At 38.4% G+C, this 18,181-nt stretch overlaps 1 protein-coding gene across 2 annotated transcripts in view; it reads left to right on the forward strand.

Moving 5' to 3' along the window:
* The window catches only part of LOC137634463 (uro-adherence factor A-like), an 86,598-nt gene extending 76,145 nt beyond the window's left edge, over positions 1–10,453 (forward strand). Inside the window, exons 5-9 of one of the 2 annotated variants that reach the window (XM_068366873.1) lie at positions 3,520–3,628; positions 4,128–4,268; positions 4,917–5,028; positions 7,023–7,140; positions 8,546–10,453. In XM_068366873.1, coding sequence (XP_068222974.1) covers positions 3,520–3,628; positions 4,128–4,268; positions 4,917–5,028; positions 7,023–7,108 — 448 coding nt within the window. In that variant the 3' untranslated portion in view covers positions 7,109–7,140; positions 8,546–10,453. The remainder of the gene's footprint in view (positions 1–3,519; positions 3,629–4,127; positions 4,269–4,916; positions 5,029–7,022; positions 7,141–8,545) is intronic. The other variant, XM_068366874.1, reaches the window with a different exon arrangement.
* The last annotated feature ends 7,728 nt before the right edge of the window (positions 10,454–18,181 follow it).

Here is an 18,181-nt window from a genome sequence, read left to right on the forward strand (position 1 = left end):
GCCCCCCCCCCCCCTCTCCCTGCCACAACCAAATCCTGGCTTCTTGTCCGGTATTCCCGGATATTGTTTTTCTGTTAGTGCGTACCTTACTGTGTTTTTCTAAATAATTTTCATGTTTTATTCTCGTTGGTGCCTCGATTTTCTTCGTACCTTTTAACTCATCTAAATTTTAAAAACTGACACAGTAACCAAATAATTCATGTCCAACCAATATTTTCGTTGCATTTGTTACTTTCGTTGCAATTGCTACTGTTTTAATATGTAGGCATATCATATAAGGCTCTTTATGGCGTGCCAAAATAAAATGTATACTATTTTTATGCAGAGAAATGAGAAAAATGTTGGACTTGTCCTTTGAAGACTATTCTTTGTCATGTAACTTGACTCCAATGTGGCATGAGGATTCTTATTTCTCAGATACACCTTTGCCATAACAACAGATTAATAATATATGTTCAATTACTTTTCAAAGATAGCTCCCAATCAATTGATAATGTAGGCCTACCTGTTCTGGGCCATATTTTGTAAGCCACTTTTTACATTCAGATAAATTAATACTTGAATTACAAAAACAATTTCAATTAACAGATAGCAATAGTTAATATCGTATAGGCCTAAGTTCAACGGTTTACAACATGGAGGGGAAACCATGAGAAAAATGCTATTGCTTCTTTAGCGTAGTTACTGCAATTAAAATGGCTCGGAATGCTGTAAGCATACACACCAATATCAATTATAGTGGTGAAGAATAATGCGGCTATGTAACAGTTACAAGTAAAACAACATTTAATAAGGTTTAATGCAGCGAAAAAATTATGTAATTTGTTCGGGGAAACAACCGACCTTCGATAAACATATTTTTAAAAGTTTCATCACACAACAAGCAATTTTTTCGGTCAAAGTGAAAATCACATTGCATTCTGGTGTTATTTTGACCTGAAAGCTTTAATGCAAAGCAAGAGACTGATAATTTTGCAACAGCTAACTAACTGACAAACAGAAGAGTTGTAAACTGCTCTAAACCTCGCCAAAACTGATCGTTGTCAATCGGTCTTCTCATCATTTCCATGCTGAGTTTGCTACCAGATTAGTGCAGGAGATTCCATGTGATAGGCTTTACGAACTTAAGAAATTGAAGACACCAATTCCAAAAATATCTGAATAAAAGATGTCTTAAACTTAACAAGGACTATGAGAGAACCATGAATACGGGAAATTTTTCTTCCGCAGCATGAGGACGAAACTGATTTTATAAAATCACGATCTTATATCTTCCTTTGGAAATTGACAATGAGTATCGACAATCTTGCGGTAGATTTTACTATGTAAATGGTTCCCTTATTACAAAGGAAGCAATTAAGGGCTGACATTCTGAATGGGAGCAAGTCCAACTCCAATCCTAACCTAACCTAACTTCTAGCTTAAGCTCACTTCTAGATATAAACTAGCAGCCTAATTTTGTGTTAATGTACTATATCCGTGATAGCTTCTTCTGTTTGTCTGGTTACGATGGCCTAATGACACAAGATAAATTGTTTTATGAGCTGAACATAATGTATCGGACTGCTTGATTAACTTCGGAATAGCGTTTGCTTCAAGTAAACCCTATCCCTTAGCCTAAGTATACCTACGTTGATTACAACTGTGACAGTGATACTGTCTGGATATAACAAACTCCTACTTAACAAAAGAATGAAATATGATAAAGTTTATAACTAAAGCGGCTAATGTGCGCATTCTAGTCCCTTCATGCGATCATTTTTGACACGGTCTCCTAAAGTTGTTTCTAAAATGATGGCATGTATAGGCTATACTGTATCGTTTCGCTTGCAATAACCCTTAACATTGAAAATCTCAATATAATTCCTGCTTTCTTTGATATCACATAATACACTTTTTACGAAATACGTAAGGAATACTCTATACTATCTAGATTGGTTTTATGACAATTAATACATGATTGCATTTATGTCATCTACTTACGGAAGATAAGAATTGAAGTTACCCTACGGGTGAAGTTGAAAACTGTTTCATAAAACGCCAGAAATACTTACTTTATCCGGAGAATTACTGGTTCTTTGTTGAATAATCTGGTACGGGAATAATCCATGATCGTGTAGCCCCATAGAGACATCTTTCGACGCACTTACGCAACATTTAGCCAACATTAAGTTACGCAATTACTTCACACAGTACATTTGTAAACATACGAGTGCCGTATTGACGAGTTGGCAACTGAAGCTGGAGTGTTGTATGCGCGGGAAATTTGAACCGTGTCAAGATGAGTTGTTCCCTTAATTATGTAGTAAATATACATAAAATAGCAGGGTGAGTATTTAGAAAAGTCGTTGTATACATTTTATTTACTGGAGCAACAAACAGGAAAATTTGCGTTTCACTGTACATTAATTTGCTTTAGTTTCTTATCTCCGAACCAAGCAAATGAGTTTTTCGTCCTAGACATACAGTAGAGGGTTTTAATTGGTTGATGAAGATGCAATATATGTATTCCATTGCTTTCCTTCAATTATGATGCGTTTTGATCTCTCTCTCTCTCTCTCTCTCTCTCTCTCTCTCTCTCTCTCTCTCTCTCTCTCTCTCTCTCTCTCTTTGTGAAGACAATTCATTAATTTTCATATATATATATATATATATATATATATATATGTATATATATATATATATATATATATATATATATATATATATATATATATGTGTGTGTGTATGTGTGTGTGTGTGTGTATATAAATATATACATATATATATGTATATAAATATATGTGTGTGTTTATATATATATATATATATATATATATATATATATATATGTGTGTGTGTGTGTGTGTGTATATATATATATATATTCCATTAATTGTTACTAGTCCACTGCAGAACAAAATCCTCAGATATGTCCTTCTACTTGTTGGTCTTTCTATGCCAATTCACACCCGCAAACTTTCTAAGTTCGGCAATCCATCGTCTTCTCTTACTTACCCCGCTTTTGTAATTTCTAGGACCCATTCTGTTATTCTTAATGTCCCTCTATTGTCCGTCATTCTCATTAAATTCCCTGCCTATGTCCATTTATTTTTCTTACATGTTGTTAGAATATCCTCTACTTTAGTATGTTCTCGTATCCATGTTGCTCTTCTTCCATCTTAGTGTTATTCTCATCATTATTCTTAGTGTATATATATATATATATATATATATATATATATATATATATACACACACACACACACATATATATATATATATATATATATATAGAGAGAGAGAGAGAGAGAGAGAGAGAGAGAGAGAGAGAGAGAGAGAGAGAGAGAGAGAGAGAGAGAGCCTACACGTACAGTTTATGCATGTATGTATGTATGTGTAAGGAATATTCATAAGGATCTTAACTAAGAAAATGTACACCTAAAAGACTTCATACCTAATCAACTTTCTTTAAGTCAATGATTTACTGTTATGAACTGTTACAAATCGACGCTTTTCATACGACGTGTGACTTCACAGGTTCCTCATGCGCACTTTACCGTACCAAACTATCCCAGCGGAGGAAGAGAGACCCAAACGTTCAGTCCCTGCTGAAGGAGAACAGATCTTCTGCGAGTGGAACATAAGGGTGAGTCTAACTTTTGCAAGTGTCCATAAACAAGGATGTGGAGAATGCATTAGCGTTGGGCCTAAAGGGTACAATGGAATTGAAGATTAAGGTGTTGCTGGTCATTTGAGTTTGAAATTCAGGTTTACAGGGAAAATGCGTTGTTCGAATCTCATTTATTTCATTTTCATGGCAGCTGATTGACTGTTGTTTGTTTTCTTCTTTGTCAAAGTATTGATTCTGTAAGTTTTATCAACTCTAGATGACATGATTTCTGAAAAAAAATTAAATTACTAGTTTATCAGTACTTTTCGATACGAGGCCTGTTTAGTATTTTTTTTTTCTTTTTACTTAACTTTAGGAAGAATTATTAGATAGTTATATATGAGGAAAAATTAGCGATGTGTATAATTAGGCCCTTAATTTTTACATTAACATGGAAAAATTATTTTGAGATATAAATAGACTCACTGTCATTTTATTTTTCTTGCCAGACTTCATAATCATCATTGTATTTCAGACGGAGCCAGGGCTTTACCTGATAATGACCTTCCATAACCTCTCCGCGGCCTACACCGTTGACTGCCATGGTGCTTACATTGAAGTCGAGAGGGAGAACAATGGATACGATGCTAGATGGTGTGGCAGCAGAGTCGGCCAGGTAATAGATCTTTATTTCGTATAATTCTGAGACTATACCTCACAACACACCATTTAGGAATAGTCCTTTAGATAAATGCTAGAGTTGTAAATGAATACTATAAAATATTTAAGTAATCTATTTACGTTATAATTAATCATTCACCCATACAAGGACTCATTTACATCATCCTAGCACTTTCACAGTAAACAAAAGATGTTATTTTCAGTACTTAGCTTTGGTAATATGACTAATGCAGTTCAAAGCCATGACGAAGTGGACCCTGTTGGTGACCCAACCCAAGGTCATGATAATGAAAAAGTTAAAATAAAAAGAAAGAAGTAATGTAAGTAAGATAGCCTAGTCCTATGTCAATTTCCTTTGTCATCACCAATAGGGCTGAGCCAAAACTCTGATCTTCATAACTAATTAGTAAGATTTATCATCAGTAAAATGATAGGTTCCCATCAAATAAGCCAGTTTACTTATCTTTTTTTTTTACCGAAAATAACCCCAGGTTACACAGATATCTCTCTCTCTCTCTCTCTCTCTCTCTCTCTCTCTCTCTCTCTCTCTCTCTCTCTCTCTCTCTCTCTCTCTCTCTCTCTCTCTCTCTCTCTCTCTCTGGTTTTTTTTAACCATTAGTTGTTTATACATGATTTATTTCAGGCTGGAACTCGCCCCCATGTAATTTTCGCGAAGAGCGAAGTTCGAATTACAATTTACGATGACGGCAGGGGAAACAAAGTCACGCCTACAGGATTTGAGGCAGACATCGAAGGTGGGTTCTTGTTTTTAGTACAGAGACCTTTCTACATTATTATTATTATTATTATTATTATTATTATTATTATTATTATTATTATTATTATTATTATTATTATTATTATTATTATTAACTAACGAATAAAACTCATAAATACTTAATCAAATACACATATCACCTTATTCAGTATGAAATTTTCTCTTTTACATGACATTGTTATTATTATTATTATTATTATTATTATTATTATTATTATTATTATTATTATTATTATTATTATTATTATTATTATTGCTAAGCTACATCCCTAGTAAGAAAAGCAGAATGCTATAAGCTCGAGAGCTCCAACAGGGAAAATAGCCCAGTTAGGAAAGGAAATAAGAAAACTGCAAGAAAAATCCTTAACACTTAAAATACGATATATTATAGAACAGTAACAACACCAAAATAAATCTTTCATATATAAACTATAAAACTTTAAAAGACAAGAGGAAGAGAAATAAGATAGAACAGCGTGCCCGAGTGTACCCTCAAGCAAGAGAACAGTGAAAGACCATGGTACAGGGGCTATCACACTATCCAAGACCAGAGAACAATGGTTTGATTTTGGAGTGTCATTCTCCTAGAAGAACTGCTTATCATAGCTTAAGAGTCTCTTCTACTCTTATCAAGAGGAAAGTAGCCACTGAACAATCATAAGGCAGTAGTTAACCCCTTGAGCGAGGGACAATTGTTTGGTAACCTCAGTGTTGTCAGGTATATGAGGACATAGGAAAATATGTAAAGAATAGGCCAGACTATTCGGTGTATGTGTAGGCAAAAGGAAAATGAGCCGTAACCAGAGTGACGGATCCAATGTAGTACTGTCTGGCCAGTCAAAGAACCTAATATCTCTCTAGCGGTAGTATCGCTAAGAAACAATATTTTTCATACATACAGTATGTCATATAATCTCTCTAAGTTGCTGCACTCATTTCAACTTTAATAAGATTAATATACATCTTGATACAGATGTTTTGTATACTTCAAAAATGTCTATTAAGAATGTTATCATTCTTAATACACCAGTGTTGTAACTATTTAGAATAGTCTACCTATATACCCCAGTAGAAAACTAGAAAAGTTGTTTTAGAAAACGATTATGTTATATGGGTGACTATACTTTCAGACAAGCCAATCGCACATCGCTTGTGAAATAACTCTTGCATAGCCTAAAACATAAGCCAGAGAATATTTAAGTCTTACATACCGTTAGTTTACAAAACATATTAAGTCTTACCTTTGATAAGTTAATTTATTTTAACCAGCCAGAATGCAAGAATATAAAACATAGTCAAGTTCGACTTAAATCTAGCTTGACGGAGAATGAACCAATTAATTATTAACGACCCAACATCCTGCATTTATCAAAACAACACTTGAATGAAACGCAATTTAAATTTATTACTTTTTTCTGCATAATATCAATATTACCCGTGGTTCCTTTAAGGTTGCAAAGTGAAGTCACTTTTGTCCGAGATTTTTTTAGGTTGGCCATAAGACTTCCCTTACTGTAGGGCGGGACAAGCCTTCGTCTAGCCTGAGGCCACAATTTTACCAATTGCAAATAATTGAATACGCAAAATGGTGTGTTTTAGTCCTAGTCCAAAGTTCGGGACTGTACATAGATTCCCTAGGGGTGAGACATGCTGTCTTAAACCTCCCCTATATTGGTAGGCTATAATTTATCTTTATCTTACGCATACGCTTGTGTAGGCTAGACACACACACACATATATATATATATATGTATATATATATATATATAGAGAGAGAGAGAGAGAGAGAGAGAGAGAGAGAGAGAGAGAGAGAGAGAGAGAGAGAGAGAGAGAGAGAGAGAGAGAGAGAGAGAGAGAGAGAGAGAGAGAGACTCGAGTGTTAAATGAAATGCCACTGCAAACAAACATTACTTATAAATAATTATTGTATGTTTTTATAGCACACTAATGAGTAACTTTATGCCCAAACAGTAATCGACTTGTTTAACAAGAGTGACTACGGATCTTTCATGAGATCCAACGCTTACCCACACATTCGACGTATGCTTATGGGGTAGAGGCACCAGAAACAGCTATACATTTTTCTGAGGTGAGACAAAACCTTATTTCTATATGTTTAATCACTGACATTTTTTTTTTCAGGGATTGAGGCAATCATTCTATTGTCATCAACTTGATTTGTAAAATAAAGGGAATAAAGATTTTAGTAGATTGTTTAGGAATGACATTTCGAATCATATCTTTTTCATTAGAAACAAACGTAATTGGAACTTATCATAGATTTGTGGGAAAAAAAAATATAACGTTAAGATGGAACTTGATTCTTCATTACTATGGATCTATGTATTAAGAAAGTTTAGTTACTTTTTAAATGGAAAAGGATATCACTTAGAACTCAAGTGTATTTCAAGTAATAGAGTAGTTATTGCATGATTATTTTTTCTTTGGTAATACCATGGAGTATCTGAAGAAGTTTTAAAGTTGCATGATGACTTGTGACACCCAGGCTGTTGCAATAAATATAAAACACGTTGCAGAAAACAATCAATATACTGAAATGAAAAGTCAGTCTATAACTTTAACTGACGTTTCATTTGAAGAGGGAAAAAGCAGCGCACACTGGATGCTAAAGCGGAAAGTCTGAAAAGAAGCTTTTGACATAGGATACTTTTAGCTAAAAAACCGCTAATATGATTACAGTTTTGAGAGGTAGAGAAAATTTGTGCATTGTTAAATTTGAAAATAAAATTAGACTTCAAGAAACGTTTGAAAATATAACAGAATTGGTATGGATCTCTGATAAACGTGAACCCTATTATGATCGTTCACTGTCAATTAGAAGAGGAGTGATTAAAGGATAAAACTAGGCTAGAATTTGCTTTGAAAAATAAGAAGGAATAAGTCAAAATCGTAGAAAAGTTGAAATAGGGAATGTCATGAATCTACATTGAATTCTAACAAAAATGCTGACGAAATGTGACACATGGATACAAGTCAATGTCAGATATCTGTAGAGCAAATAAGTATACATTACTGTGAAAAAAAAAAGGACATACAGGTAGTTTCAATTGAGGATATTCTAGCACATTGTAGTCCTCTTATCAATTTCATCTAAAATCTATCGTTTTCAAGAATACAGACCTTTCATAATTAGCCTAAAGATAATATTTAAGGTAGATATATATTTTTTTTCTCTTTTGAGAGGTTGACTTCTAACAACTTGATATTGAATCACCTACAATCAATTTAAGAAACTGCACTATACAATTGTAGAAAGACTTCACCATCCTCATATTTGTCAACCCATGGAAATTCCATTTGGAAATAATGCTAGTGATTGAAAATCTTTGGAATTTATGATACCAAACAGAAACTCAACGTTAAATCTAACCCAAAATATCTTTGCACGTGAATCATCCTTTCAAAACATCAAAATAGTAGATTACAGGCTACTTTCAAGACATTTTAATCTTACAAATGCCATTTCATTTCAGAAGGACCCTACCTATCTCTCTTCGGAATCGGCAAGATTTAAAACGTTCCTAAGAATCTGCAACACAGGAGACATACCAATGGTTCTGAACAACAGGACATTTCCTGATTCTACCCAACATTTCCTGCTAGACCGCATTGGTTTTTTTTTTACCGCTAGCTTCCTTTCCACGGAAGCTGTGGTATCAGGAGATTCATTTATCCATTATGGACTGTGATTAGCGAAGTGAAATGTGGTATTTTGCCCTCAACGTCAGTATTATGCTGGAAGTGAATGAAAGAAATTTGGTTTCCAGAACTGTGCTCCAGAACATTTGGTATGCACCAGTGTTGAAAAAGATATTGTAATTAGTATCTTGAATAGGAAAAAAAATAAACATTATTCAGTAAAATGCCAGCTTGCCTGTATTTCTGCATTGTGGAAAATTCTTTCTTTAATTGACTGAAAAATCTTCGACCAATGAAAGAATTTTTGTTAAAACTGGGCATTATTCTCAAGGCATTACGAATCGTCCAAACTTGTGATGAGACTGAACAGTTAGTGATAATTTATCGGCAGATAAGAGCGCAAGAACATTTAACCATAATTATAATCTAATTCGCGTGCCTTTGATAAGTGTTGCTGTTGGTAGAGACACTTCCACTTGTGATTTTTTTTGGCATTATCTACCAAGTATCGATAATCCTTGTACATAATGCTTATTCTTAGACAATTAGAAACTAATATTTTTTTTTCCGTTGTGGTTGCTATAGTTTCGAAAAGCTGCTGTTCGCCAAGAAGTTGTAGCCCCGTTTCTCCTCGCGTAGAAAATGACCTGAAGTTTTATAACATTGACATTTAAGGAATGGTCTACAATTTCATTGAAGAATAATGTTTTATTGATAATGCAACTGCGGATATCATGTATCTTAGATGTCATTAGGGGTGTTGGTTTACAGCAGATTTAACACACCAGTTAGAAAAGGAAATTTGAGTGTGGAATTCACTTAAATAATTACTAAGCGTAGCGTTAAATTATTCAAGATAGAACAAGAATGAGAGGAGTAAATGACATAGAAGTACTCTGAACATTTTACATAAATTACAAGAAAAAAAGATTCCTGAAAGCCTTAAGGAGCGATTCCCTTAGTATTCAAAAGGTCCTTTACAGAGGAGGGGCGTGTCTGGGCTATCCAGAAGGTCTTGGAGAACAGCTAAATCGTCTTTATCAAAACAACTGAAAAATAAAATTACAAGAAATAGCTATGCGTGTTGCAATTATATTTGTCTGTTCACTATTCCTGGTAAATATTACAATTAGGAGTAGGCCTATGATTTTTTTTTTATTCAATCATAGTAGTGATTAAACTCAGAAAAATTCTATATTCAGTGTAAGTTACCCTCCTCGCATTTTGTTTGGAGGTATTTTGGCCATCTCTTGGTCCATTCGAAGACGAATATAATAGTAATTTATTGAAATGCATATCTTAGGCCTCTACGAAATGGGAGCAACCACAACGTAAAATGCAATTCATCATTAATGGTGAACTCCTTGTGACCATATTAATTCACTAACACATTACCCCAACCCCGCCGTACAACCATTAAATGTATACTATCATGTTTTTTTTACATATCTGGTAATTTGGCCTCTTCTGATAGATTTCAAGTATTCGATGAGAAAATTTGATAAAATCAACATATCAGTTAGTTTGAAGACATTAATAATTTTCTTAAATTCCAATTAATCTTGACTTTACGTATTTTAAATAAGATTGGATTCCCTCCCTTTAATTGTATGTCTTTATTCAACATATATCTTCTTATTTCTTGAGGATATTTGCAATGTTCACAGACTCCTCCTTTTACTGTATATACTCGTATGATAAAAACCATTATGTGAGGCCATAAAGTAGTTACCTGATTAAACTGATACTTTGTATGAGTTGTTTTCATGTTTACCTGTCATATTAACAGTAAATGTAAATGAATGAAAATAATTTTCTTCTCGACTATGATAAAGTGAACACAATCTATTGGCAAAGAGACCTAAGAAATATATTATAATTCCAGGATAAATCTAAGAATAAAAGAGTAGGCAAATATTCTATTCACCTTCAACTGGAGAATTATAGAAATACCCAGATACTCAATAATTATCCCAAAGACTTTTAAGGCATAATTGATTCTGTTTCTCTTATCCAAATCTTTAATTTTCACATCTTAGAGGAATTATTTTACATTTATCTAAGAGACCTGAACCTTGATTGTGATTTCTCTCATTATTTTGAAACGATACATTTTATTCACCTCAACCCCTCAGGTTCCATTTTCATCTGCTCGATGAAATGTAAAAAAAAAAAAAAAGAAAGCCTGTGAGTTTGTAAAATATTAAGGTGAGCTCCAGCATGTTCCCTATATTGTCGGTATAGGCCGGAGAATTTGTTTGACAAGGGAAGGTGTGTGTAAACACACCACACACACACACACACACACACACACACATATATATATATATATATATATATATATATATATATATATATATATATATATATATATATATATATATATATATATATATATATATTGATACACAGTCTTATGCACATGTAGCAAGAAAACACATGATTTAGTGACTCAAAAGTCAAAATCACTCACTGCTGGCCTGCTGAGGTTCAGTTAACTTCAGTATGGTTACTAATTACTGTTTTGAATCCAGAGGCACCATGCAACACAAGGAACTTGAACGCATGTGTATATTGGAAATTTTGAAAATCAGCTTTACCGTCCATTCGTCACATTGGAAAGTTAATCAGATTTGTTGTAAAAAATAAGACCATTGTTCCACTACAAAAGTTGAATTTCATATAACTCTTCTACTTACGAGATTTAATTAAGTTATTTGACATAATCCCTGAATTCAATGAAAAAGTAATTTCCAAACTGTTTACACCCAAGAAAGACTAATATCTAAGGCTATGAGTTGACTGACAAGATCTAGAGTAGACGTAATGACGTATCATATGAAACACTTGCAAGTTTCCACATCTTGTTTACGTAGGTTCCAACGTCGGTCAGAATGTTGCTCACATAAATTCATGAGTTAAGTGTTTATTATTTTTGTGAGGTGTTATATTATGCTGACAGAAGACTACGCTGTAAGGATATACTGTATATTTTTATTTGGAATCGCCAATGACCACAGAGTCCCAACATCTTATTGAATCCAAATCGAGCTCATCCATTCAAGAAAACTTAGAGGTGAGCCTAGGCCAGTTTTGTGGTGCTTGTAGCATATATAAAGTAAAGTTATAATCCATTTTACGTTCTTTTAGCAACATATTTTGCATGGTTTAGCTCCCACGTTATGAGTATCTGTACGTGTTTTATCAAGGTGAATCACTTTCATGGAATGATTGCTGGTGTTATTATAGTTCCGGTCAGGGCAATATTTTCTAATGTACCAAAATTCTTGCATAGTAGGAGAAAAAGTAGTACAAGTAGTATTTCGGGTAAAGTTGTACTGGATTTCGATAGAGTCCCACCCAGCCATTTTTGCCCGAAAAAACATTTTTGTTTTGTTGTGTTTTGATGTTATTACCTTCTGAAAATGTGTCGTTTTCCTATTACCACCACCCAACAGTAATTTTGGGAACATCAGGTGGGATAGTAAAAATAAATAATTTCGGAAGAGAATAACTGTGGAAGCCAACAAAACAGCAAGAAAACTAATGGAAAAAAATCGTTTTTCATGCAAAAATATTAGTAGGAACAACACGTATGAAAGCTATGAAGGGCCCGTTTTCTTCTGAGCCCCCTTTAATATCAAACGTAATTAGATTTGTTCTGTAACTGGAATATAAACCTACGGTATTTATTAGGGGTTATTACTTTTAGCGAAGCTGAAAGGACAAGCCATTAAAATTTTGCGAGGGTTAACTACCCATTCCGCTAGTTAGTGGGGTTAGGGGGCATAGCTTACTTCCGCTCCCTCTCTCACACCTGTGATTTAGCCCACTTTGCTTTTGGCTCTGATGGTGTACGGTCATTGCCGTTCTTCATCCTTCGCATATTTGGACTGCCATTTAATGCTTTTGTTTGTGCTTTTTCTTTCACTTGTGTGTGTTGACTGCTGCGACCGACCATGCATACTTGCCATGGACTCAAAGATCAGCCTCGCAGAACCTTTATGTCAGCCTTGGACATCGATTGCCACACCTTTTGTCCCGCCTGCTGAGGTCACCGGTGTCATAGTGGTAACAGGTGTAACGAGTGACGGGAGGGGTCTGCCTCCCAGTGGGAAAGGTTTGGGTTACGGCGAAAGAAGAAGTCAAAGCGGGATATTTATCCTTCGAAGGTTTCTTCGAAAGGGGAAAACCCAAGGCCTCTTCTTCCGCTTCCCGACCTTCCTCCAAAGCTCTTGCTCCTTTGGTCTCTTCCGGAAGACCGTCGAGTAGTAGCGTAGACCCTTTAATTTACGACCAACCCTGGTCCTCGAGAGATGGTGTTGCTAGCCCTAGCAAAGGGGCCCGACCTCTCCCACCGGGTGAGGTCTTGTCTCTGTCTTCTTTTGTACAGGTGTGGTCATCCTTGGGGCTTCCGGGTCCGCCCTCCAAGGACTCCTTGCTGCTCCTTATCTGTAGTGCTAGTGTGCAGCCATCGTTGAATTTGTAGGTAAATCCTTTGTCGTGTGTCGACGTGGTAGTGTCTGAGGCGTCATCTGTGGCAGCTACCGACACTCTTGCACCTTCAGACTGTCCTACTGTTGCTGCTGACTCTGTTCCCCCCGTTCCAGGTCATCCTTCGAGGGGGGAACTTAGTCTTTCTTCGGTCACTCCTGCGAGTGTTTCTCCTCGGAGGAGGAGTTCACTCATAGAGACTCCTCTGCGGAGGACTGCTGCTTCTAAAGGTCAGCTTGCTGATCCACCAGCCCTCAGAGGGTGTCTTCAATGCAGAGCCCGCCCTCCGCTTCGCCTTGGAGGAGGCCCTTCACTATCAGTGAAAAGGCAATTTTTCAGTTCTTCAGCCTCATCCCAGCAGCCATCTCCAGCTAGCGCGCTCCTGCGTTTCAACACTCTCTGGCTCGCCAGTGCTCTCCAGCTTGCCAGTGCTCTCCAGCTCTTCAGCACTCACCTGCCCGCCCACGCTCACCTGCGCACTCTCATTTTTCCGCGCACCAGCGCTCTCCTGCACAGTATCGGACTGCGCGCTATCACTCTTCTGGGCGTGAGTGCTCTTTGGCTCACCAGCGCGCTAGCGCTCTCCTGCGCAATTGCGCAAACCATCGGAACAGGTTCCACAGGCTCGAAAATGCAAGGAACATCACAATAAAGACTTTGACAGGTCACCATCGCCTCACTCCCCTCCCTGCAAACTCATTACAGCGCCACCACTGGGAAAAGGGAAAGGCTCCACAGAAGGGTTCAGGATCCTGAAGGTTCGTTCTACATAGACGCACCCACTGTCAACATCGGTTGAGACTCCTCACAGGGAACCTTCGGTACCTTTCCTTACTGGGGATCTGTCTGACAGTGCGTCTGTCAGCAAACAGCCCTGGTTCAGTGCCATGGTCAAAGCAGTAGTGCAAGCCTTCGGGCCTGTCATGTCATCACGCTCGTCGCTGACTTCCCTTCCAGCTGCACCACCAGACCTACCGGGAGGAACCTTAGCTTCTTCTCCCCTGAAGAGAAAAAGAGGAGTCTCAGACGCGATCATATCCACTAGGGTGAAGCAAACTCCTGTTAGGCCTTCAAAGCCCGTCCTTGTCTCTCCTGCCGGACACTCTCCTACCTCATCTCTGTTGAGGGAGTTGCGCGAGGCCAAAACTTCCTCCCTTCCACCTTCGGAGGAAGTTTCTCCTCACATGGAGAGTTCTCCACCACCGACGGAAGTCAGGCGGGATGATCTCATCCGGTCTTCGATGCTTGAGTCCTACCTCCTTCCTCAAAAGGAATCTAAGGACTCCAAGACCCTTCCAAGTCCTCTTCAAGGACCTCCAGGCCTACAGGAGCCACTAGTCACTCTAGGGATACCCGCGACCCACCCACCCCGAGAGGATCTCTCTGGGGTGGAAGAAGGAGACTTTGCTGCTAGTCCCACTTCGGAGGGGGAGCCCAAAGAGTCAAAACATGCATGCTGGCAGGTTCTGACTGCTTTTAGGGCACTTAACAGGCTTTTGGACCTGGAGATACCCCCACAAGAGGGTAAAGACACAGTCTTAGACCGTTTCTCCGGCTCTCAGAAGCCCTCTAAGACCAGTGCAGTCTTGGCCTGGTCTCAAGGGCTATAGAGTGCCTGGGCTAAGATCACTCAACAGCTCTCTGAGTTCTCCTCCTCCCAACGTTTCGTCTATACCGCCAAGCTTCTTCCACCTCCTCGAGTCCAGCAGAGGAGGTATTTTGAGATCTTGGACGAGCCACGTCCAGCTCTTCCTCTCCATCACTCTCTGGAAGAGCTCACCAAGGGAGTCTCTCTGGGGAGCTTCCCCAGCCGTCAGGTCTCGTTCTCGGCAGCAGAGATCCTCAACCAGGAGAAGGTCACGTAGTATGCCATGCAGGCTACTTCATGGCTTGATCTGTAGTTGGGGACCCTGGGAATCCTGGTTCGAACCGAGGATTTCTCCAAGGAACGCACTTGGAAAGCGATGGAAAATTTCCTCCTCTCAGGCACACGCACCATCGAGTTTCTTGCCCATCAAGTCTCGAACTTATGGGCAAACAGCATCCTGATACATCGAGATGTGGTGTCAGAGATTCCACCAGCAGGTCCCAAATGCCTAGATTGCCAGGCTCAGGAACTCCTCTTTAGAGTGGACCTCTCTGTTTGAGCAGAAGGATGTGGAATACGCTGCTGAGAGATGGATGAAGTCCCACCAGTACTTCCTCCTCCATAGAGCTCTGACATCCAAGCCCTATAAACTACCAGCTCCACAGCAGTCCCGTCCAATGAAGATCGAGATGAACAAGACAGCAGCAAAGACAACGGTGTCTAAAATGCCCTTTCCAACCAAAAATGGGAAAAGCACTAAGTCCTCCAGGGGAGAAAAATTTCCTATAGGGAGCAGCCGAGGCCAAAATCAGCAGGAAACCCATTCCTCCTGCTTGTCCACCAGGGGGGAGGATGCCAACAAAGTTGCTGGGACAGGTGGAAGTAACTTGGGGCCGAACCCTGGATAGTCTCTGTGATTCGTTTACGGTATTGCATCCCGTTCACAACATCTCTCTCCCCTGATCAAGAATCCAGTGCCAATAGACTCTTTTGCGATGGGATCGGCAAAGGGTCTAGCCTTCTGGTCAGAGGTCCAGACCCTTTTGAAGAAGGGCACTCTCCAAGAGGTCCTCGACGAGTCTTCAGTCTTCTTCAGTTGAATCTTTCTTGTGAAAAAGGCGTCTGGAGGCTGGAGACACATCATCGACCTCTCAGCTCTGAACAAGTTTGTCAAGCAAACTCCGTTCAGCATGGAGACGGCAGACACAATCAGACAAGCAGTAAGACCACGGGACTTCATTTGCAGACTGGACCTAAAGGACGTGTACTTCCAGATCTCAATCCATATGTCTTCAAGGAAGTACTTAAGATTCAGCCCAGACAACAGGAAATACCAGTTCAAGGTACTGTGCTTCGGTCTTTCCACAGCACCTCAAGTCTTCACAAGAGTGTTCACCCTAGTATCATCCGTTATCTGAACGACTGGCTAATCCATGCGGACTCGGTGACAACCGAGACAAACTTCTGAGGCTTTGCCAAGATCTGGGGATCATGGTCAACCTTAAGAAGTCTGCCCTGCTTCCTACACAGACACTGGTATACCTAGGCATGATATAGACACCAATCTCCACAAAGCCTTCCCATCAGACGACAGGATAATTAGGCTGAGAAAGGTTGCAAGACCTTTTATTAGTCGAGAAGAACTTCCAGCCCACACGTGGCTACGTCTTCTCGGATACCTTTCATCTCTGGCCCATCTAGTACCCAACGGTTGCCTCAGGATTCGATCTCTCCAGTAGAGACTCAAGCCCCTGTGGAATCAGGCCAACGACTCCCCGGACTTCTTAATCCTCATGGGATCAGCGGAACAGATGGACCTCGAATGGTGGGTGTCAGATGAGAACCTACGAAAGAGAGTACAGTAGATCTTCTCATCCTTCCCCCAAGATTTGATGCTGTTCTCAGACGCTTCAAAAAAAAAAAAGGGGGGTGGGCGGCCCACGTGCTGCACCACACGACCTTAGGCCTTTGGTCAGGGTCAGAAGAGTACCTCCACTTGAATTTCTTGGAGATGAATGCCGTCTTTCTGGCCCTTCAACAGTTCCACCTGTTCCTGGCGGGACACTCAATGGTGGTGATGAGCAACAACACCGCAGTAGTGGCTTACATCAACAAACAGGGAAGTACCTTTTTGCATCCCCTATTCCATCTAGCAGTAGAGATATTGAGATGGGCTGAGATTCACTCGATACCACTATTGTCACGCTTCATTCCGGGCAAGCGGAATGTGCTCCCCGATAGCCTGAGCAGAGCTGCTTGCCGTGTCACTGTGAAAATAAGCAAGGGACTTGGAAAAAATCTTTATTTACCGTAAATTAATTAATTTATTTTTTCTCTTATGTATTTGCGCCGATGATGTATTGATAAGGATTGTTTTTATCATGTGGTTTACATGACCAAAATATTAGTAACAACAAAAGCGCTGGGTGGGATTCTATCGAAATATTACCGAAAAAAAGTGGGCTAGGCTAGCCTAGTCGTTCTTGCAATCGTCAATGATGTAAGTTTGTTGGTAATGTTTTACTGTATTACAGATTCTGATTTCGAACAGAAAATATATTTTTTCCTGTAGTAAATAACGTGATTTGACCGAATTTGACCTTCATTTCAAACGCAAACCAACAGAACAACCAATTCAACTAACTTTAAGTAGCTGAACTGGTTGCTGTTATTACGGATAAAATGAAAGTGAAAACCAGTTAAATCACGTTAGTTTCTACAGGAAAACATATATTTTCTGTTAAAATGTTTAAATATAATGTCTTTTATTATATATATTTTGTTAAAATGCTTAAATATAATGACTTGTTCAAATTCCGTGTCACTTCACTCACATATGTACTGAGAACGGTAACATTAGCAACGTTACCAATGATACACAGCGTTACCATCGTTACGGTGGCATTGCTAATGTTAGCAATGCTACGGTAATATTATCATGTGTACTGTATTTTAAAGAATTTTTCCATATACCCTTTACGCAAGGTATAAAAAAGTACAAAAAGGGTACAGAACCTAACAAACCCACCTAACCTAACCTAGAAGTTCCCAGGTCACAAACTAAATATAATGCCCTTTGTTATATATATCATGTTAATCCGTATCACTTCACTCACGTTACAATAACGTTAGTACTGTTACGATAACATTATATATAATGGTTCTCGTTTTGCCATTAGCTCGCTTCGCTCGCATGAAAATTAAACATCAAGCTTGTATGTACTGGCAAGCGGTAATGTTGAGCTGCGTACGCTAACATTAGTAATGTTATGCTGACATTAGCAACGTTAAATATAATGGTTCTTGTTCCTCACTTACGATCACAGGAAAATAAAACATCAACCTCGTATGCACTGGCAAGCGGTAATGTTGAGCTTCGCACTCTAAC

This window comes from Palaemon carinicauda, chromosome 44 (assembly GCF_036898095.1).
Source record: "Palaemon carinicauda isolate YSFRI2023 chromosome 44, ASM3689809v2, whole genome shotgun sequence".
Classification (NCBI taxonomy): domain Eukaryota; kingdom Metazoa; phylum Arthropoda; class Malacostraca; order Decapoda; family Palaemonidae; genus Palaemon; species Palaemon carinicauda.